Source organism: Vombatus ursinus, unplaced genomic scaffold (assembly GCF_900497805.2).
Source record: "Vombatus ursinus unplaced genomic scaffold, bare-nosed wombat genome assembly UNPS02014809.1, whole genome shotgun sequence".
Taxonomy (NCBI): domain Eukaryota; kingdom Metazoa; phylum Chordata; class Mammalia; order Diprotodontia; family Vombatidae; genus Vombatus; species Vombatus ursinus.
Window position 1 is genome coordinate 21,395,140 of NW_020954587.1, and position 22,004 is coordinate 21,417,143.

The 22,004-nt window shown below is 38.7% G+C and overlaps 1 protein-coding gene and 2 pseudogenes across 1 annotated transcript in view; 2 read left to right on the plus strand and 1 right to left on the minus strand.

Moving 5' to 3' along the window:
• The first annotated feature begins 837 nt into the window (after positions 1-837).
• On the plus strand, positions 838-1,220 carry LOC114052706 (annotated as a pseudogene).
• A 3,910-nt stretch (positions 1,221-5,130) lies between these two features.
• Positions 5,131-6,734, minus strand: LOC114052825 (annotated as a pseudogene).
• A 3,835-nt stretch (positions 6,735-10,569) lies between these two features.
• The window catches only part of MORC3 (MORC family CW-type zinc finger 3), a 62,169-nt gene continuing 50,734 nt past the window's right edge, over positions 10,570-22,004 (plus strand). The window contains exon 1 of the mRNA XM_027875417.1: positions 10,570-10,740. Within this exon, the coding sequence (XP_027731218.1) occupies positions 10,702-10,740 (39 nt within the window). The 5' untranslated portion in view covers positions 10,570-10,701. The remainder of the gene's footprint in view (positions 10,741-22,004) is intronic.

The window sequence follows — 22,004 nt, forward strand, 5'->3', positions numbered from 1 at the left end:
CTTGGACAGCAAGGAGATCAAATCAGGTAATACTTAAAGAAATTAATTCAGACTGCTCATTGGAAGGACAAATACTAAAGCTGAAGCTTAAATACTTTGGCCACATAATGAGAAGAACTCATTGGAAAAGACCCTGATGTTGGGAAAAAATTGAAAGCAGAAGAAAAAGGGGATAGCAGAGGATGAGATGGATAGCTGTGTCATAGAAAGGATGAACATGAACTTGGACAGACTTTGACAGATAGTGGAGGATAGAATGGCATGGAGTGCTATGGTCCATAGAGTCACAACGGGTCAGACACAACTGAATGACTGAATAACAACAACAAGGAAATAAGATTATAGATAAGGGGAAATGGGCTTCTACTTGTTGGCTTGCAGGTAGAGGATGACCTGCTCTGTACTATACAACAGTAAATATAAAATCTGTAGACTGGGTGACAATGCCCTCAACAGAGCCTTCCCCAGCACTGATTAACAAATACCCAGAAAACAAGTCAGACTGGAGACAATGGAGGTCACTACTTAAGTATCAATACACACATATATACACGCACACAATACACTAGCAATTGAGGGACTCAATTAAGGCTTGAAGCACTGAAGATAGTGCTTGAGATTTGTCAAGAAAGAGAAGGACCTTATGAGGTAGAGGAAAGGAGGGAATCTATTCCAGACATGTGGGACAGCCAGTGCAAAGGCAGTGACAGAAGATGAATGTTATGAGTGAAAAACAGAGGGGGAGTTGGTGGGAGAATGTCCAGGGTCAGAATTGCATGAACTGCTGGCTGTACTGCTGCTCCTGTGAAATGCTGCAGGATCTCTCCATGGGTGGTGATGGCAGAGCAGTTGGATGAGAAGTTGAAGTGCTACATGCTGGAGGAGATCCAGAAGCACAACCACAGCAAGAACACCTGGCTCATCCTGCACTACAAAGTCTACGATTTGACCAAATTCCTGGAGGAGCATCCTGGGGGAGAAGAAGTTCTAAGGCAGCAAGCTGCAGGTGATACACCTGAAAACTTTGAGGATGTTGGGCACTTCACAGATGCTCTTGAATTATCCAAGACATACCTCATTGGGGAACTTCATCCAGATGACAGATGCAAAATAAAGAAACTTTAGATACTCTTATTGCCTCCCTTTATAATAACAACAGTTGGTGGACCAGTTGGGTGATCCTAGTAATCTCTGCACTTGTTGTGGCCTTCATGTATTGATTCTACAGGTCAGAGTACTAATCACATTTTTAAAAAAGTAAATAAAAGAAGAGACTGGCTTAACTAGGATACAAAGAAGCCAGTTGTCACTGTCCACTTTGCCTGACAGAAACCAACTTCATTTGCTAAGAGTGTCTAAATTTCCTACCCCTCCACCTCCTGATATCCAAAAAGTCAGCTACCCTGTACACTTTTCTATAGAGTGCCTTTTCATTCAAATTATTTTTAAAGTTTAGTTTCTCTTTTTGATGCTATATCACTTTATTCTTTATAGAACAAAAACAGTCGCTATAATTATGGTATAACCTTTACAGTTTTTTTCATCTATTTGTGTGTTCGTATAAATCAATCTTTGATGCTCAAAAGCTTTTAAAATAAGCCCTTTAGCAGACTACTTAATTTAGACCCAAGCAATCAATGTTGATGCTTGATTCTAAGGAGTTCTTTGGCTTCTGTCTACTATGACATTATCTCTAATATCTAAAAACCCATTGTGGCACTTTTTTTTCAAATCAGTTTCCTTTTCAGGAAGTCAAGAAGCCCAATGGTTATAATTTTGAATACTTTTAATAGCTGTTATGATATAGATAATAGTGGTAGGAAGGGGAAATGTCCAGAAGAAACTGACATTGAACAAGGAACAGATTACATCTACCCATAAATTGAGACCTGTCCCTCCTTCCTCAATTCTCAGCCTAGAATTAGCCCTCTGGTTCCTGGAGGGAGGGAGTGGGGAGGAGAGAATCTTCTTTTGCGGATTGTTGTTTGGAAGACAAAAAAACCTTGTTGGCACTCACTCCTTTTAGGAGAGCTGCTGTTTCTCAAATTTTTATTAAGAAGGAGTGAAAGGCATCCTTTGTGATATTTGGATACTTTTTTGTTTTCTTGTTTTAAGGAACTTGTTACCAACTAATGAATAACAAATTGTGTTCATGCACATGGGTCCATTTTTTTTTCCCATTGGTAACTCTTTTGACTTCTTCCATTACATCTGTAGGTTTTATTCTCTGGCCTTTATCTTCCTCTTGGAATGGTAAGTTGTTTGATGACATGGTGGGGGAATCTGTTTAAAATGTAAGCTGTCATAATGAACTGTGATCATGATATTAATCAAGCAGCATGTACATGAAAAACCACTAAAACACATTAAAAAGGCTGATTTTTTTCCTCAAAAAAGAACAGAGGGAAGGCTGGTTTGCAAAGCAGAATGAAGGAGGGGGAGTCCAATGAGGATGGAAGCTTTAAAAGCTAAGTTTATCATTGATCCTAAAGGCAACAGGAAACCACAGGAGTTGGTTGAGTAAGGGAGACAGGATCAGATCTGTGCTTAAGGAAAATTACTTTGGCAACAGTGTGCAGAATGAACTTAAATTGGGGAGTATCTTAAATGAAGGAGACTAGTTTAAAGACTGTTGCAATGATTTCTATGAGAGGTGATGAGGGTTTGAACTAGGATATAAATGTGTGAGAGAGAGAAGTGACCCAGAGGCAAGACTGGCAACTGATTGGATATGTGAACTGAGCAAGATTGAGGAGTCAAGGGGAATGCCAAGATTATGATTACAAGACTCTGGAAGGATAGTGGTACCTTGGACAGAACTAGTGAATTTTTTGAAGACAAGAAGATGTAAGGGGAAAGATAATGAGTTCAATTTTAGATATGTTGAATATGATGTCTTTGAGACATCCAATTGGAAATATCTGAACCCTTGGCCTTCTTAGGGATTCTAGAGACCTACTTTCATGTAATCTGTTCCTCTTCCCACCCCACCACCCCAAGTATTACCTATTTCACCCTATATCCCTAAGTCATCTGAGAAAAAAAATGTGACAGCTCTTGACAAGTCAATCCAAACCAACAAGCATTTACTATGCGCCTACTGTATGCAAGTCACTGTGGTACAGAGAAGACAAAAAGAAAAATAATCCCTGCCATCAAGCAGTTTGCATTATCATCATTATCATCATCAACATCATCATTATCATTATAATCACCATCATATCATCATCATCATCAAAACTAGCATTTATATAGCACTTTAAAGTTTTCAAAGCACTTTACATAATTTATCTCATTTGATTCATATTTTAATAGGAGATAAAACATGCAAACAGAGATATATGACAATTTGAGAAAGAAGGAGAAACTAAGATTTATGTCTTCATACTCATCTACCAAGAAGAGAAAAGGGAAGGGAAGGAAAATGAAAGCAAGGTATAATCATTTATATAACACCTACTATGTGCCAGGCACTGTGCTAAGTGCTTTACAAATATTATCTCATTTGATCCACGATAAGATCCAAAGGGTCTGACTGTGTCTCCAAGAACAGAACCCATGAGCATAAAATTTATGCACACTACTATCTTCGCAAAGTTATTGTTGCTGTGACAGCACCAAAATCCCCCCATTTCCTTACAAAAGAGATTTATTTTCTCTAAAAGGCCACAGAGCTATCCTTGGGACCTGATGACTCCAGATTCCTAGTCACCTAAAGTTACAAAAAGTCCCACTTGTATGGAGTTTGGTGCCCTTCCCATCTGGTGGATGTCTGAAGACCACTCAAACCACTACGCCCTTCACTGCTGATCAGATGTGTTGTGTCTATAGAAGCTAAATGGCCCTATATTCTTTTTTTTTCCTCTGCTTTTTGGTGAGGCAATAGGGGTTAAGTGACTTGCCCAGGGTCACACTAGTAAGTGTCAAGTGTCTGAGGCTGGATTTCAACTCAGGTCCTCCTGACTCCAAGGCCAGAGCACTATCCACTGTACCACATAGCTGCCCAGGCCCTGTATTCCTGTTGCATACCACCTGGCTTTGTTAGGGCAAAGAATACTTCCTTTTATTAGCTGTTCAATGACTTCAGAGTGACTCATTTCTTCCCAAAAACTATCATGGTGCTGGCATTAAACCTAACACTTGCTAAATAATAAAGGTTTAGTGTATCAACAGAGTTGACAGAAACTTAGTCTCTTACTGTCTGAAAACAACTCTCAGGTATCAGTGAATACCTTCTGATAATGAACTTTATTTCCATTATTTGGTGGGAGAATAGACTCTTCTGTTTCTTTTTTCATGCTTGAAACCTTTTGGGGGGGAGGACTGGAAAGAGGAATTATTATTTCAGGTTATTATCATCAACTATCTTCATCAGCCTCTTGCACAGTCAGATTCCAGCACATATCTTGACCAGTCTATTTGCTTCTTCTATCCCAGATTTAACTACATACCACTAGGCTTTGCATTTTCCACATTCAGGCCATGGACAAACCTCACAGATGATACATACATCATGGCATTGTTCTTGTCATCATTTGTTGCATTCTTATTTTTGTTTAAAGTAAGATTTATTTAACAAATTTCACTTAAAAGCAATACACCTGAAAGGAAATCACAATACAATGAAAGATTTAAATCAAGGCCTCAAAATTTAATACAAACACCAAGACCAAATCCTAAAGTATCTGTATTGCATCTCAAAATTGTACCTATTAACTTAAAAAAGAATAAAGCTTAAATGTAAGTGCCTTACAGGATAGTAAACAAAATAAACTAGAACAAACATGCCAAATGTTTCCCTTTTGAATCATAGACACAGTTCCTATATTTGTTTTTACAAAAAAAGTCTCCCAACATGCATCTCAAACAATGTTCCATGTAATGTAGTTTAAGAACAACATTTAACATAATTGAAATTGCTTTAACCTAAATATGCCTACTGCTTAAGTACACTCCTACAACATAACTACCTTGAGAAAAGCTGAAATTGTTTAACAGTTGTAGTCTTTACTCAACTTGGTTATTACATCCTAGATGAATGCTTTTCTGTGTTCAAAAATACTGAACTGAAATTTTTAAAAAAATCCTGATTTCACTTACAGTAAGCACAAATCACACGCTTGTATTAAAAAACTGTTCAACTTCATTTTTGTCTGTTTTATTTTTCTTTAAAAAAAAAAAAGTCGACCAATGGTCTGTGATCAGGATTATATACATTCCCCATCCACCACTTATATTGGACATGCCAGATATTCCTCCCATTCTGTTCATTCCCATAGATGCACAGCTTCTGCTACTGTAATAGCTACTGTTCATTGCTCTTTGGCTCTCTATGCAATGTTTGATTGAAAATCACTGGAGTTTCCCTGTAAAACTTGGTCATATATGCTCATGCTGCTTTGACCACTGTAGTCTCTTCTACAACCCCGCCTCAGCCGCTGGCTAGCTGGGCTGCCATAACTGGACTGGTTTGACAAGCCAATGCCTCCCATCATTTGGCTACCATAAGCACCACCACTTGCTCCTGCTGTAGAATTCAAGAAGAGTTCTACATATCTGTGTTGCATATTTGCTCTGTCTTTTGACATAGCTGCCACAGCATCTTCATGAATAGCAAATTCAACATCTGCTTCTCCATTCACTCTGCCATCAGGTCCAGCTTCGATGTATACCTGAATAGGGTTGAGTGCTGAGAAAAAATTGTAAATATCATTTTCAGTAGCTCTGTAAGGTTATCCTCTCACGTGCGAATAATGGTCTGTTGTACTCTGGAAATGGACCCACCATCTCTATAGTTATGATCAGACATTCCTGAAAAACAGTAATTGAGGTCTCTTCCAAATCTATCCAACCCAAAGCCATATCCATCATTGTATCCATTGTAGCCATCATAGCCTCCATATACTCCACTGTAGGTACCTCGCCTCATTCTTTCAAACCCAGATCCTCTTCCAATGCTGTTATAGCCTCTTTCAGCCCCAAGCCTGTCATAAGGACCTGGCCACTGCATAGCCATTAGCTTTCGAAGAGTACGAAATACATAATGAATACCAACTTCTGCCCAACTGCTCTTGAAGAGTTCAATGTACCTGTGCCCATTCTTTCCTTGTGTTTCTTTAGAGCCTTTTCAGCTATTTTCTGGGAAGCAAACTGCAGGAAGGCCTCCCCTGTACTCTTCCCCTGGAGACCACCAGCAATGTTATTCCATTTGCCATGATTTCCAACCCTGAAAAAAACTGAACAATTTCTTCCTTGCTATAGCCAAATAAAAGAGTCCTCTAAGGCACACAAAGTCATCATTGGCAGTGTCAGGACTATTTGGACCAGTATGCTTAACATCCAATCCATTTCAATATTGTTTGACTTAAATACTTCAACAAATCTGTGTCCCATAGTTTCTCTGTCTTTTTTAAGTGCGAATTTGACTTCATTTTCTGATTCAAGTTCAACAAATGCTTCTCCACTTTGTCTGCCTTCTCAGGTATAGATGAAACGAATGTCTGATGCCCCATTTTGAATTTTGCATTCCGAGAAGAAGCGTTGGACTTCATCAGTTGAGCAGGACCAGGACAAGGCCTGGACCTTCACCATGAAACCTTCTCTGCCTTTAGTGCTCAGCATCATCTTGTTCAGTCAGTGGTGGTAGCTCAATACTTGACTTCAGGGCGGCTATGAAGAAATTGTTTCATTCTTTTTAATTTGCTCTGAGAAAAGTATTAAAGAATTGCCTAGCTTGTTAATAGTGCCTTTTTTCTTTCTTTCTTTTTTTTCTTTTTTCTTTTTAGGCAATTGGAGTTAAGTGACTTGCCCAGGGTCACACAGCTAGTAAGTGTCTGAAGCAATAGTGCCTTTTCTTGGTCATTTATTATTTGTTTTGGTAGGGCATCTGACAGATTGCTGCCTTGCAGCTCATCCTTTTCCCAGGGTATTAGTGAACATCTGGAGGGCAAGAAGATGTCGTTCAATTCTCTATTCTTAAGGTGTCTGGCATAGGACCCTGCAAGCAGGATGTGTCCAATTTTGTTAAATGAACAAATAAAATGCAGCTAGCACAATACAGCATTTACAAATAACCAAGGGCTTTTACTGCACAGATACATAAAGCTATACTATGTGCATAAATGTTCTCATGCTTAAAATGAAAGAGTTGAAGGATATCATCTCTAAGGTCCCTCCCAGCACCAAAATAACTTAATTATCATAGAAGATGAACATATACTAGCAAGAAAATCTGGAAGAAGCAGAATGTAACTATCTATCACTCAGACCTCAGGCTCTTTGCCACCCCTGTCTAGGAACAGAATCTCAGACACCACGACAAACCAGAAATTATGCTCAGGTATGCATCATATCTCACCATCTAGAGAAAAAGCATAGGAACTGAAACCAAATGTGGTTTCAGTTATACCCTTGAGTTACGCTCAATGATTGGGTTTTTCTTGATCCAAATGACTAGTTCCACCTTCCCAGTAGCTCCATCCTTTTGTACTTAGTGTTTGAAAGAAAATGGACTGATATGGTTTACCATAATCATAGGATCTTTGAGGGTTGAAGTCCTAGTCAAATGGCATTTATTTTTTAAAATTTCATTTTTATTTTAGTTCCAAATTCTCTCCTCTCACCTATTAAGATGACAAGAAATGATACCCATTACACATATTAAATCATGCAAAATATTTTTCCAATTAGTCATACTCCTTCCCTCCCTCCCTCCCCTCTCCCCCAAAAGCAAGAAAAATAAAAGGAAAAATATGTTTTGATCTACATTCTGAGTCCATCAGTTCTCTATCTGGAGGTGGATAGCATTTTTTCTCATGAGTCCTTTGGAATTGTGGTGGATCATTGTCTTGATTAGAGTTACTCTTTCATAATTGATTATCTTTACAATATTGCTGTTACTGTGTATATTGTTCTTCTGGTTCTGCTTGTTTCATTTTGCATCAGGTCATATAAGTCTCCCCAGGTTTTTCTGAAATCATCTCCGTAATTTATTACAGTATAATAGTATTCTATCACAATTACATACTAATTTGTTCAGCCATTCCCCAAATGATGGGCATTCCCTCAATTTTCAATTCTTTACCACCACAAAAAGAGTTGGTAAAAATATTTTTGTACATATGGGTCCATTTCCTTTTTCTCTGATCTACTTGGGACATAAACCCAGTAATAGTACTGCTGGGTTAAAGGTTATGCACAGTTGTATAGCCCTTTGGGCATAGTTCCAAATTTTTCTCCAGAATGGTTGGACTAGTTCATAGCCCTACCAATAACGCATTAGTATACCTATTTTCCTACTTCCTTCCAGCATTTATCATTTTCTTTTTTCTATGATCTTACCTAATCAGATAGGTACGAGCCTATCCCATCTCTAATCCCTGTGATTCAGATTTATCATCATACAAGGCAAAACCCCCTTTACCCTACTGTTACTCTTGTGTTTCTCATTACCATCTGTCTCTGGCCTGACCCTCTCTGGTCCTAATACTGCTTTTATTTCTCCTTCTTAGAGAAATGATTATTTCTTTCTTGTATTAATAACTAATTATTGAACCAGGAACAAGGTTTTCTCCTTTTTCTACTTCCTCATTCAGAAATCAACCAGTGTGGAAAATCTTTGTGAAAGATTTACCCAAGCTAAAGATCTAATCAAAGACAGTAAAAAAAAATCTAAGTTTAGGACAATGGGTGGATTCTGGTTCATTGTGTTTACTCAGACAGCTTCGGGGAAAATGTTGATTCTCCCTTTTGTGAGACAAGTAATATGTAAATTGTAAGCCAAGCCCCAAAACCCATTTGTATGGGATTCTGTCATCGTTGGGAGGGAGAGAGAGAGAGAGAGAGAGAGAGAGAGAGAGAGAGAGAGAGAGAGAAGGAAAGAAAGAAAGAAAGAAAGAAAAGAAAGATCCAGCTTTTCCAGTCTTCTTCAAGCTCTCGTCAACTGGACTGAACCTACCTCTAACCTGTGGATGTCTGGAGAATAAAGAGCAGGCTAGGAGAATCAGGAATCAAACAGAAGTTTAATTTCAAAGTGAGGGAAAGGATTTACAAGGAAGAAGGCAGATTAGATTCGAGCTGGGGCCCCACCTCTTGTGGTAGTTTGCCGAGATCTCAATACTTGTAGCTTCATGCCCAGAACATAAGTACTTGTCCAAGCTTGTCCAGTGCTTGTCTGAGCTCAGAGAACACCAGGTGCTGCTCAAAGCAATACAACAATTATGTGATTTTGCCGGAAGGTGAGCAGAAAGGACTGTTCTTATGCCAAGTTGGGGCACAGCTTGCTTGCTGGGCTTTAGGTCTGGAAAACAGGGTGTTTCCTAATATTTTGACATTCTTTAGTCCGTTTGAGTACTTCTGGCTTCCAGTGTCAAGAAAGAAGGCACAAGAGATTCCAACCTCTCTTCAGAGTCATAAGGACTCTGAGAAGAAGCCAATATATAAAACTCGGATCATATTTTTTTACTTTACCTATTGGGGAACGTCTCTTATTCTTTTATATTTGAATAAGTTTCTTACGTATGTGGAAAATTTTTTTTCTATATCTAATTATATATTTTTTATATCTAATTATCTCTTCTCTGTTTTATTGGTTTTATTTGTGAAAAGGCATTTCAATTTTATGAAATCAAAATTGTCCATTTTATCTTCTGTGGTACTCTCCATTTCTTGTTTGATCATGAACTCTTCTTCCCTTATCCAGAGCTGCGAAATGTACAATGTTTCATCCTCCTATAATGCGTTCATAGCTAAGTCACATATCTACTTGGAGTTTATCTTGGTATGTGGTGTGAGGTGCTGGTTTATACCTAATTTCTGCCAGACAGCTTTCAAGCTTTCTCAGCAGTTTTATTATATTCATTTGCTTCTGAATGTTGCATACCTAATCTGCTCCACTTATTCATCTATCTTTTTTAACCTGTACCAAGTCATTTTGATGACTACTATGTTATAGTATAGTTTGAGATCTGGTACTAAGAGGTACTCTTACCATTTTTAAAAATTATTATGTAATATTTTACTCAGCTATTGCCCAATCTATGAGTGCTCACTTTACTTCCAGTTCCTTGCTACTACACACAAAATATGTTGCCTGTAATATGTGGGAATATCCTAGTCCATAACCTTTTTTACACACCTCAAACTATAGATCAATTGTACACCACCAAAACAAACTAAAATTAAGTGCAATTAATTCAATTTTAACATTTGTAATTATTTGGTAATCCGAGAAATATTTACATTACTATGTTTTTAAAATAAAAATTATTTTCAGGCTGAAAAAAAAAGCTCTTCTAGTCAGTTAGTAGTATCAGGCTATAAAATCATGGTAAAGATGACAGGGGGAGGCAGGAAGTCAAAAGTCTTAAGCCCCTACTTCTGTACCTTTCAGCAAGAAAAGCCAGAGTCTTTTAAGCCCAGGCCCACCTTGCTCAAAGGCAAGAAAAGGTTAAAAGGTAGAGCCGGAAAGACCCTCTGCTTACACACTGCGCATGCGCCGCCCCGCCCACCTCCTTGTCCTTTCCTTTCCTTTCTCCTGTCCTGGGATAGCATTCCTAAAGCTACGCAGTGGTCATGGGAAGTGGGTGGGCGGAGTCACGTCTCAGCCAATCGCTTCCCCCCGGAAGTAGGTGGGGAAGTGCAGGTAGTGCCTGCTAGTCGGGTTGCCCTGGAGGCTGTTCTCGGCTTTGTAGCCGACCCAAGATGACGGCACAGACACACAGCGGGATTCGGCTGAGCGCGGTAAGCTATTGCGGTAGCGTGTGGGAGGCGAGGGCAGAGGCGGGGGCTAGCGGGCACTCGCCCCTCCACCTTGGCTGGGGGCCTGTCCGGAGCCTTGGGGAAAGCTTTCGCCAGGGAGGGTCGGAGGCTGGCGGTTAGATGGGGGACGCGGGTCCCGGGGAGGTGAACGGACGGACGCCTGCGTCTCCCGGGAGTGCCTTACCTGGGCGCCCCGCCGCAGGAAAGCAGAGCGGCCAAGTTTGTGCGCTGGGATCTCGGCCTCCGGCCCCGAGGGGGCGGGGCGCTGCGCTGCGCCGCCCGAGTTTCGATTTCCCTTCCTCGGGGTGTTGGTCGCCCGGGCTTGGGGAGGGCGGGTCACGGGCGCCTCCGCTCGCTTTGCACCTGGGGGGGCGGGGCAAGGCGAGGTGTGATGCGTAGGCAGGTGCATCTGGACCTTCTTTCTGTCTGGAGACCCCTGCAGGAGAGGGCCTTTGAGGCAACAAATATTCACCAATCGCCCTTAGTAAGAGGCGATTTGAAATATGTAAGAGTATGAGTTTGGGGAAGTGGAAGCGGAGAAGGGTAGGCCTTGGCTTGTTTAGGGTTTCCTAATTCTAATTCGTATGTTCCATTTTTTTTTTTTAATTCCCTTATTTGTGGACAGTGGAGAAGGTTCCCTCCCACCTAGGCAGAATAAGCGCACTGGTCCAACAGTGTTATCTCCCTTGTGCATCTGTCTTGAGAAGAGGGAGTAAGTTAACTGGTGTTTATCAAGTTACTTGAAACTGAGATGTGGAGCAAAGCAGGCTATAAATTGATCTGTGTTTTGGTATAGAAAGCTAGGGAATGAGGCGCTGCATGTAGGATACCTAAATCTCAAGTCTTCTCTAGCCAAATTATTCCCAAGACTATTTTAGGTTTCGCAAGATGCCTTTTTCAAGTGAATTATTTTCACTGTCCCACCAAAATAAGTTCATCACCAACCCCCAATTCTGCAAAGTCTAGTGGTTTTCTATGACCTCCAGGATCAAATAAAAAATCCTCTCTTTTAAAGCCCTCATCCTGCTTTTTCAGTGTTTTTACACCTTACTTCCTCCCTTCCCCTTCCTCTCCCCAGTACTCTTCGGTCTTGTGATACTGGTCTCTTCTATTTCATGAACACAGTACTCCATATCATGATTCCAGGCAGTTTCAGTGTCCATCTCACATGCCTGAAACTCTTCCTTCTCTTTTCCACCTACTGACTTCTTTCAAATAGCCAAAATTCTAACTTCAGCAAGAAGCTTTTGCTGGTCCTCCATAATGCTGGTGCCTTCTCACTGAGGTTAATATCAATCTATCCGGATATATCTTGTTTGTTTCTAGTTGCCATCCTAGAGGTCAGGGACTGATTTATTTTTAGCCTTTCTTTGTAACCTCTGGGCAATGACCCTGACACTGACACAGTAGGTGCTTGATAAATGCTTGTTCGTGTGGGGTTGCTGTGAAGATCAATGAGATAAAAGTATTCAAAGCACTTTGTAAACCTATTATGGGGGCAGAAGAGAATAAGCATTTATTAAGTTCCTACTATGTGTGCCCAGTACTTTGTAAGTATTATCTTATTTGATACTAACAACCCCCAGAGGTAGGTGATGGGGGTGCTTGGGTGCCCATGCTTGGACCCTAATTTCTCCCTATCCTCAGAAACACTATCCCTGGCAGTCCCCTCTCCTCCCCTCCCCCAAGGACACAGTGCCTAGCAATTTCTCATGAGTGGGTCCCAGCAAGACCCTTATCTCTCTCCTTGGTGCAGTTACAAATGACACCTGAAGGAATTATTAGTTTGAACTGGCTTTGCACTAGGTCATAAAGATATTGGTACTCACAGGACTATCTGTACCACTGCCCTACCTCATTATCTGCATCCTGGACTCCTCATTATATGTATTCTAGACCTAAGATATATGTATACACCCTACATCTATCTATCTTGTCATACAAGACATTGATTGGTGGCAGACTGGGCAACTCTCAGTCAGCCCTGACCGCTAGTTATCTTAGTGATGTAGCAAGTCTAAAACTCACACCTCTATGTGGGCTCCCCCCCCTCCAAAAAAAAGTACATGTTCCTTAAGTACTGACCACTCCTTAACCACTCTTAATCCTGCCCTGAATCACCTAGTTAGAATATTTGGCACATGTTTCACTATATTTTATCCTATATAAACTTTAACTGTACCCCTCTCAGGTCATAGGTTCCTTAAGAATTTGCCCGCTGTGTGGCATAACAATAAACTTTTGCCAACTTGACTTAGATTGCTTGAGTCTGCAAATTCATTCCAGACGACCCTGCCTTGTACTTGTTCTTTGAAGAGAACTTCTCAACCTCTCTGACCCCAACTGTAGGTGCTATTATTACCATCCTTGTTTTACCGTGAGGAAACTGAGGCAGACAGGTTAAATTGGCTTGCCCACGGTCACACTGATACTGGATTTGTACTCAGGTCATCTTGACTGCCATAAAATGTGCACATAAAACAAAAATCACGTTTTTCCTTCCTTCTTACAAGACCTACTTAACTTTTTCTTTTTTAAATTTTGAAGTGTGTCCTAAATGTTGTTCTCTGTTAGAAGCCCTGGCATTTTCACTTGATTTTAAAGTGAGTTTACAGTTCATAGACCCTTCAAGATATTTCCCATGGAATAGTAAAACTATAGTTAATCAAACTTTTTTAAAAAAGGGTTATGCATTATTTATTGACTAATAAACATAATTTATTATGGCATAAAATAGATCTACTCAAAGGCTGTGATGTTAGGTGCTTTGATATTATTTGAAGTAGTTGTAGATAAAAAGAAGTAATTCTGTGTTGTAGTCTAGAGTTCTGCTCACCTTCAGAGTGATTTGTTAAAGGTGCTACCTCAGATCCACAGGGCCCGTTTTACAGTGTCCCTGGCTCAAACCAATACACATCCATGTGTCAGTGCCTCCTCTCTTTAAAGCAGATGGCAGTTCACTAGCTTAAAGTATTCTTAAAGTCTTATTGATAGTGTAATTAATCAGCCACCCTTAAAGTAGGACCTGTCACAGATTTAAACATTCAGGAGACCCTCCTTGGGAGGAATCATGTATGTATAGGCTATTCTCTGAGGGAAACAGTATGGCACAATGGAGAAGTATGCTGGATTTGGATCCTTTGGACTGGAGTTTGAATCCCTGCTCTGCTATTTACTACACTTCCTGTATTTTGTAATCTTGGACAATTCATTTAACTTCTGTGTTCTTCGGTTTCGTTTCGTTTTTTGCAAAATAAGAGGGTTGGACTCTGACTCATCAGATTCCTTCCTGCTTTAAATCTGTAACCCTAGGGGATATTCTCTCCTTTTGAATAAACCTTCCATTGAATCCATTACATAGCACTTTTAAGTTTGTAAAGTGCTTTATGTCACATGAGCTGTACAACAAACCTGTGTAACAGGTGATAGAAATATTATTTTCATTTTGCACATAGACTTAAGAGAGGCCAGATGACTTAGCCAGAGTGATGTAATCAGTGTCATAAGTAGTGTTTGAATCCAGATCCTTCCTGCCTACAAGCTGAACACTGTTAATATTGTCTCACATTTCTGTACTAGTTTACATTTTGTTTTTAAATGTTTTAACATTTTCTTCTTATGAATCATTTAATAAGCAAAGAACAGAAAAGATACTGGTATGAGAAATTGTGAAATTCTGTTATGTAGATCTAGTCTTTTTTCCCATAAAGTATAAAATTTAACTTGAATGTAACAAAATTGCCTTGTGTTCTTTTCTGAACTATTGCATTCTTCTAGGTTGTATTTTTAAGGTTTTCTTGATGTTCTTCTCCTTACCCTTCCCAATCATTCATTACCATCCTTTACATTTTATTTAATGTTTTACATATATTATTTTATTTGGTCCTAAGAATAATTCTCTGAAATAGATATAGCCAGTGACATTTTTTGAGAATGGTACTGACATGGTGTCTTTGGCATTAAGATATTTTTGGCCACAGTCTTGGAGGATGTATTAGAAAAGGGTTGTAGTTGTTTGTCCTTCATTCTTGAAGAGGACCATGACATCAGGGAGATGATGCCATAACATGCAAGTGAATTGGATTTAAGTGAGGGAGGGCTGTGCAAAGTCATCAGGCTCACTTTCTTCTCTGGAGCCATCTGGCTTCAGTTACCAGATACACATCAGGACAACTGGAGACGGCCCCAGGTGAGGTAAAAGACCATGACCTTTTAAAGCTAAGGTCTTTAGCAGGTCTCAGTTTGACTGAGGAAACACCCATTGAGTGATTTAAGGCTAATTTAAAAAAAAATAGGCCTCTTTAACCTAGTCCAGGGGAGAAAAAATTGAACTGGGAGGGGAAGACCTTAGATATTGAATTTGAACTTTTAAATTTAAATCTCACAATTTGTTGTTCTGCAAAATATTCTCATCATGGAAAGAAGATTGGCACATAGAAACAAAGCATTCTTTCCAGTATTTGTGTGGAAAATTTTTCCTCTTTTACATATGGTTTATTGTGACTATTTGCTTTTGTCATTATGTTACACTTAGAGGTCACATTATTCAACAACGAAAAAAATCCACATCACTGAACAAATGTCATGTCATTCCACAAGCAAGGGAATAATGAAGCTACCCCAGAAAAAAAGGAAGCAAGTATATGGGCATTACAGCCCAGCTCTGTACCAAAGCCTGTGTGTCATGTAACCCACCTACTTTTAAAGACCTTAGATCTTAACTCACTGGCAGTGGTTTCCTCTGTCAAATGCTGTGCTTCCAGAAGTACCTCCAAACCCTTCTCCTACTGTGAACTTCAGTTTGAGTCTGGCATGTGGTCAGTATTGTTTTCTAACCATTCAGCTACTTTCCTTACAGAGCCACTAGGTGGGTAGAGAATTCAGATTGAGATTGAAGGAGAAGCCTCCCCTTTTACACTGCAAGTCCAAAATTCTATCTATTGAGAAACTCAAAAGTAACTCCCGTTTTGTTTGGTTCTCCCCATTTTGTGATTGTCTTGTATTTTGTGAACTAGGCTTTTCTTTGCTGTAAATTATATGATTATGGGGAAATTGACATGTTAATATGATTCTGGGAAAGTAAGGTGCTAAGTATTTGATCCCAAGATATTCTATACATCTTTTGTTTATTTTGTGATAACCATAGAATGTATCCCAGGATATTCTTGAAATAACCATAGAATTTGTAAAACTTTGGCCAATCAGAAAGAAAGAATACTCATGCTGCTCAAAATTATGTAAGTTGATTGGTTCCTTGTTATTGACCGTAAGAAAGCCTTGGTAACTGCCAAATGGTACCCTTGTATCTACTAAGGAGGTCTTGGACCTGCTAGCCTTGCTATTAAATTGATTTGCTGGAAATTCTGACCTTTGTTTCCTCAGTTTCTATCTTGACACTGCCAAATACCAAAACCCCCACGGGAAGTTGGCACTACAGACTGTCTGCTGGTCTAAGACCAAGAGACTTCTGGAAGTAGGCAATATGAAGAAGACACCTTTTGAATTGTCTTTTTAAAGCTTGAATGGAGGAGGGTAGTAGATAATGACTAATCTGCAAGCCATTCACAGTAACTTATTCCAGAAGAAAGTAAGATTATTGAAAGCAGAAAAGGAAAACCGCAGTGTAATCCATTATCTACAGTGCTGCAGAAGTAGACCAAAGCTATTTCAAATAAAATGGATACTTAAAGGAATGATTTATAATTGTAGTTCACATCTATTTATTTATTTATTTATTTATTTTGCTTTTTGGTGAGGCAGTTGGAGTTAAGTGACTTACCCAGGGTCACATAGCTAGTACAAATACTCTTAATTACTATTTTTCTCACAGAGGGCAGCTAGGTGGCACAGTGAATAGAGTGCTGTTGGGCCTGGAGTCAGGAAGACTCCTTCCTGAGTTCAAATTTGTCCTCAGACACTAGTTGTGTGACCCTGGACAAGTTGTTTAACCCTGTTTTCCTTGTCTGTAGAATGACCTAGAGAAGGAAATGGCAAAACCGCTCCAGTATCATTGACAAGAAAATCTGAAATTGGGTCATAAAGAGTTGGACACAACTTGAAATGAATCTGTGAAAATAGTATCCCCCTCTTACAGGTATAGAAACTTAGGCTTGAGGAGATTCTGTGACTTGCTGACTGTCACGCAAGTGTCAGAATTAGGATTAAGACTAAGAGATCTTTTTCCTCAAGACCAGTGCTTGTACTCTTGAGGGGTTTTTTTTGTTTGTGTTTTTTTTGTGTTTTTTTTTTTTTTTAGATAATGCTTCTTTGGATCCATGATGATTTGTGTATTTCCACTGGATACAGATAGCAACCCATTGAGGATTTTTTTTAGGGGGGGAAGGGAAGATAGCATTCTGATAGTTTAATTTACTTCACCTCATATGGCCTAGGTACATGTCATCAGGTCCTTATCATTTCATATAGATAAAAGAAATAGGAACTAGTTTGATGACCTCTTGCTAATTTTAAATTAAACTAAAATTTTTTTAAAGCACAAAATTTTTTCAGTTCAAAATTCTTTCCTTCCTCCACTCTCTCCCTCACCCAATGGGAAGGCAAGAAAAACAAAACCTGTTACAAATATGTGTAGTCATGCAAAATGCATTTCTCCATTAGTCATTGCCCCCCCCCCCCCCCAAAAAAAAGGCAAGGAAAAGAGAAAAAAAATGCTTCAATCTGGACTCTTTAGTCTCTTGGTTCTCTATCTAGAAGTGGAGAGCATGTTTCATCAAGAAGTGGGGTATTCCATTTTTGTACAATTTTTATATTTTCTTGTATAGACTTATTGACCATATGCTATAGCCATTGAGTTGTGATATACCATTTCTTTAAATTTTTGTATAGATTTGATATTTATCCATACTACAATCTCTTATATTTCCATATTTCATTTGTACATGTAAAACAGACTAGATAAATCATCAATTGTTTTTGTTCAGTCTGGTGGTAATAGTACATATGAAGTAATAATTCATTTAAAACAAGAGCTTATGAAAATTACTCTCATGCTTTGGCCATCTATTGATTTAAAACAAGCCTCCTACTTCCAGTATTTTCCAATTCCCTTATTTTTGTAACTTCTATTTTAGCTTCAATGAAAACATGTGGATATCTTTTCTATTTAGCTGAATAATGTCAGAATTTTAGCCTTGCTTTTTGGTTTTCCATATAGTTATATTGTGTAAGTCATTGGCATTTGTAGAAAATAGCATAATCCATTTTTCTTACCATTGGCTCTTTTTGATGTCTCTTTTAGATTCAGTATCAGTCTTAAATTAAGCAGTTTGATACTAATTAAGTGTATCCAAGCTTGGAATTTATTCTGGAATTCTGTGTTCTACTTAATTAGACACAAAATGCCATGTGAGGAGGGGGCACGAAGAGGGAGGGGGAGAAAATTTAGAACTCAAAATCTCTTTGGAACCCTAATATATGGCAGTTATCTTTGGGAACACATTATTTGTTGGAGAAATACTAATTTAACCTCATTTGGCTGGGTGGCATAGTACACAGAGCGGCAGACCTGGAAACAGGAAGATCTCAGTTCAAATTTGACCTCAGATACTTATTAGCTGTGTGACTCTGCTCAAGTTACTTAACCTCTGTTTTCCTCAGTTTCTTCCACAGTAAAATGTGTGGATAATAATAATATCTACCTCTCAGGGTTGTTGTGAGGATGAAATAAGATAATAATTTAAAGTAGTTAGCACAGTGCCTGGCACATAGTGAGCACTGTATAAAAGTAAACTGCTGCCATTATTTTCATATTATCATTATCATTCATAATTAGTGAAATATTTAGCCTTTAGATGTTTCTGGCTTTTTTCCTTCTCTGTAGTCCCCCTTACACCTTATCCCCCCCATCAGAAAAAGCATGAAAAAAATTACACTACTAAGGGTATGTTTTTCACTTTTTGTTCAGGACCTAATCACATAAATTGGTTGAGTACTGAATAAATCAAAATATTTATTTTTATTGGCTTCTGCTCCCAATTACCTCCACTTCCTGTCTGTCCTGTTTCACCCAGCTAGAACAAACTGGTATTGAAAATAAATAAAAATGTCTGTGTACATGTTAGATCTCTCCCCTTAGTAGAATGTAAGCTTACTTTGACTCTTAATAAATATTTGTTGCCTTGAATTAAGGAGCACCCAGCTTAGACTTTCAGTTTGAATAGGTATCTGATTGGCAGGTCCTGCGTGATTTCTCCAGGACCTCCCTGGAGAGTAGGGTTCCTTAACTTTTTTTGTGTTATGGGCCCCCTCTTAGAATAATATTTTAAAATGTAATAAAATAAAATACATAGAATTATAAAGGAAGACAATTACATTGAAATATCATTATCAAAAATATCTTTTAAGAGACATTTGTATGGAAAATGCTATCCACATTCAGAGAAAGAACTATGGAGCCTGAATTCAGATCGAAGCATACTATTTTCTTTTTTCCTTGGGGGGGATGACTAGGCAGCGGGGTGAAGTCACCTGCCAAGAGTCACATAGCTAGTAAGTGTCAAGTGTCTGAGGCCAAATTTGAACTCAGGTCTTCCTGAATCCACAGCCGGTGCTCTATCCACTGCACCATTTAGCTGTCCCTGACTATTTTTTTTTTTTTTGGTTTCTTCTTTCTCATGGGTTTTCCCTTTGTTTCTAATTCTTCTTTACAACATGACTAATGTGGAAATATGTTTAATATGATTGTACATGTATAGCTGATATAAGATTGCATGCTATCTTGGGGAGGGGGCAGGAGAGGGAGAAAATTTAGAACTCAAAATCTCTTTGGAAGTGAATGTTGAAAAGTGAAAACAAATTTTAAAAAAGAGAGAGAGAGAGTGATAGATCTTAACTTAAGAACCACTGTTGTGTAGAGGAAGGGCATTGATTTAGGCATCTCCCTGTAGTAGAGAAAGGTTCATTGGTATAGGACCCTCTCTGTAGAGCAAAGATTCTTTTTCCTAAATATTTTAATAATAATACTTCATTATAATTGTTTTCTTTTGTAATCCTATGTGTTTTATTTTATGCATTTAAAAAAATTCTCGGAAGGGGTCCAAAAGCTTTACTAGATTGCCACAATGGCTTGTGACACAAAAAAGGTTAAGAACCTCTGTTGTAGTGAAAGGTCAGTTGGTATAGGGAGCTCCTGTAGAGGAGGTTTGATAACTTCTTACAACTTGAATTTGAGAGCTACAACAGAACCCTGAATGGTTAAATTATTTGCATAGGGCTACCGAGAAGTACAAGTCTGAGCGGGGATTTGAACCTAAGTGTTCTTTGTTCCGAGGTCAGCTCTCTGACAGCTACAACATGCTGCTTTGAGTCATCAGACGAATTGAAAGAGCATTGAAAAAGGGGGAAAGTTTGAAGTTCAGTAGTTGTTTTTGTTGGTGTCCTGTTGATAAGGTTCAGGGGACTCCAAACCTATCGGAATTGCAGGGTTGTCTGGAGAGAATTCATGGACTCATCCCATCTTCTAGTCAAGTGGCAGAAGTTTATTGTGACACTTACAAAGCGCTTAGGCAACTGTCACCCTAATGGGGGTGATGGATGCTAAAACTTAGATAGAAAAAGTTCCTTGAATGGTGTGCTCAGGATGCTAATTGGGTGGTGGGGTGGAATTAAGGAATAGTCACTTCTTAAAGGAACTTGCAATCTTTGTACTTAGTGCACAGGTATTTTACCCAGAGTTCATTATGAGAAGCCCACAGGTTGGGGAGAAAGGGGAAGAGCTAAGAGGGGGGCCCATTGAGGGGTATGTTTTTAGGCCTCCAGTATCACTAAGTCAACAAGATTGTGGTCATCCTGTCTGTGACCAATCACTGTATTGTTAGGCAAGATGAATTGGGGAGTGGATGTATATCTTGACTTCTGGAATGTATACTGCGACTGAGGGGGTCAGTACAACATAGTCCTGTTTATACAAGAGAAATTCTACAGGGGTCAGCTTGAACAGGAAGAAATAGTTTACTTCACTGGGGTCCACTCATGAGTTATTGCTAGAAATATGGTCCTTGGGCTGGGGTCCAGGTACCCCGTCATGCTGAACTTTATTTGATCACAGACCCCTATTTAGTAAAAAAAAAAAAAAAAAAAAAAAAAAAAATTTTTGAACATATACTCCCATATATGTGTGTACATATATATGTAGTTAGATACACACATATTGCTCTTATTATGTATATTATTGCTCAATACACATGTATTCTTACTAAAATATTAAAAATATTTTTATTGAGAGCAATGCAATTGAATTCAGTTTGTGATGCAGGAATTTTAAAATTCTAAGTTCTAAGTTCAGTTTATTTTGATACTTGGTTTTTAATGGCTGTCACAGCTAAAAAAATCATACATCATGGAGAAGATAAATCCAAATGGAAGAAGTAAATGAATTTTTGACTGCTTACTCATGATAGTCATTCTTGCAACCTCATCCACCCGTTTCTACAGAGGTTATTATTGAAATTTTGCTAGTAAATTTCCATCTTCTGATTGCTGTCAGTTCTTCTACACTAAATGGACTATCTTCTCATATTTTTAACAAGTGTGTTCAGAACACACAAATCTTGCAAATTTTTGCAAGATTTTTGAACATGTTAGAAACAGTTTTTATAGGTCACATTTGTTTCTGGAGATAAAAACCTGTCAGTTTCTTCTATAATTAGCTAAATACCTAAAGACACAATATACATTTATACGTAATGTTTAGTTCAACATTAAGGATACTGGATTTAAGTCCAAATTTCAAATGGAGACAATTTATAGTTTTTTTAATTGGATCTTCATTGTTTTTATATGGTAATGTGGCTAGTTAAGAGCTGATACTAATAATAGAAGTGGCTCTGCCATTTTCTGGTTGTTCAGTATGTAGTCTTCAATCTTCAGTTTTCCAGCATTATTTGGAAGCTATCTGTCCATTTTATGAGGGTTTTTTAAAAAATTAAGGTAGTATTGATAAATTTTGTCAACCTCCAGAGTTCACTCAAATAGAATTAGGTTGTATACGTGTTTGCACAGATTATAAAGCAAGGAAGTGCCCCTGACTCAGGAGGTCTGGTGCAACCTTAATCTGATCTTGTGGTTGTTGACACAGAGGGAGGATTACAGGGAGCATCACAGAGGTTTGTTGGTATGTCAGTCCAGAAGGGCTCACATCCTCCTCTCTGATTGGCCAGGCCAGGCTTTCAAGTGATTGAGAAGCTCAAGCTGGTCTCACAATCTAAAGTAGAAACTAGAAACATCTA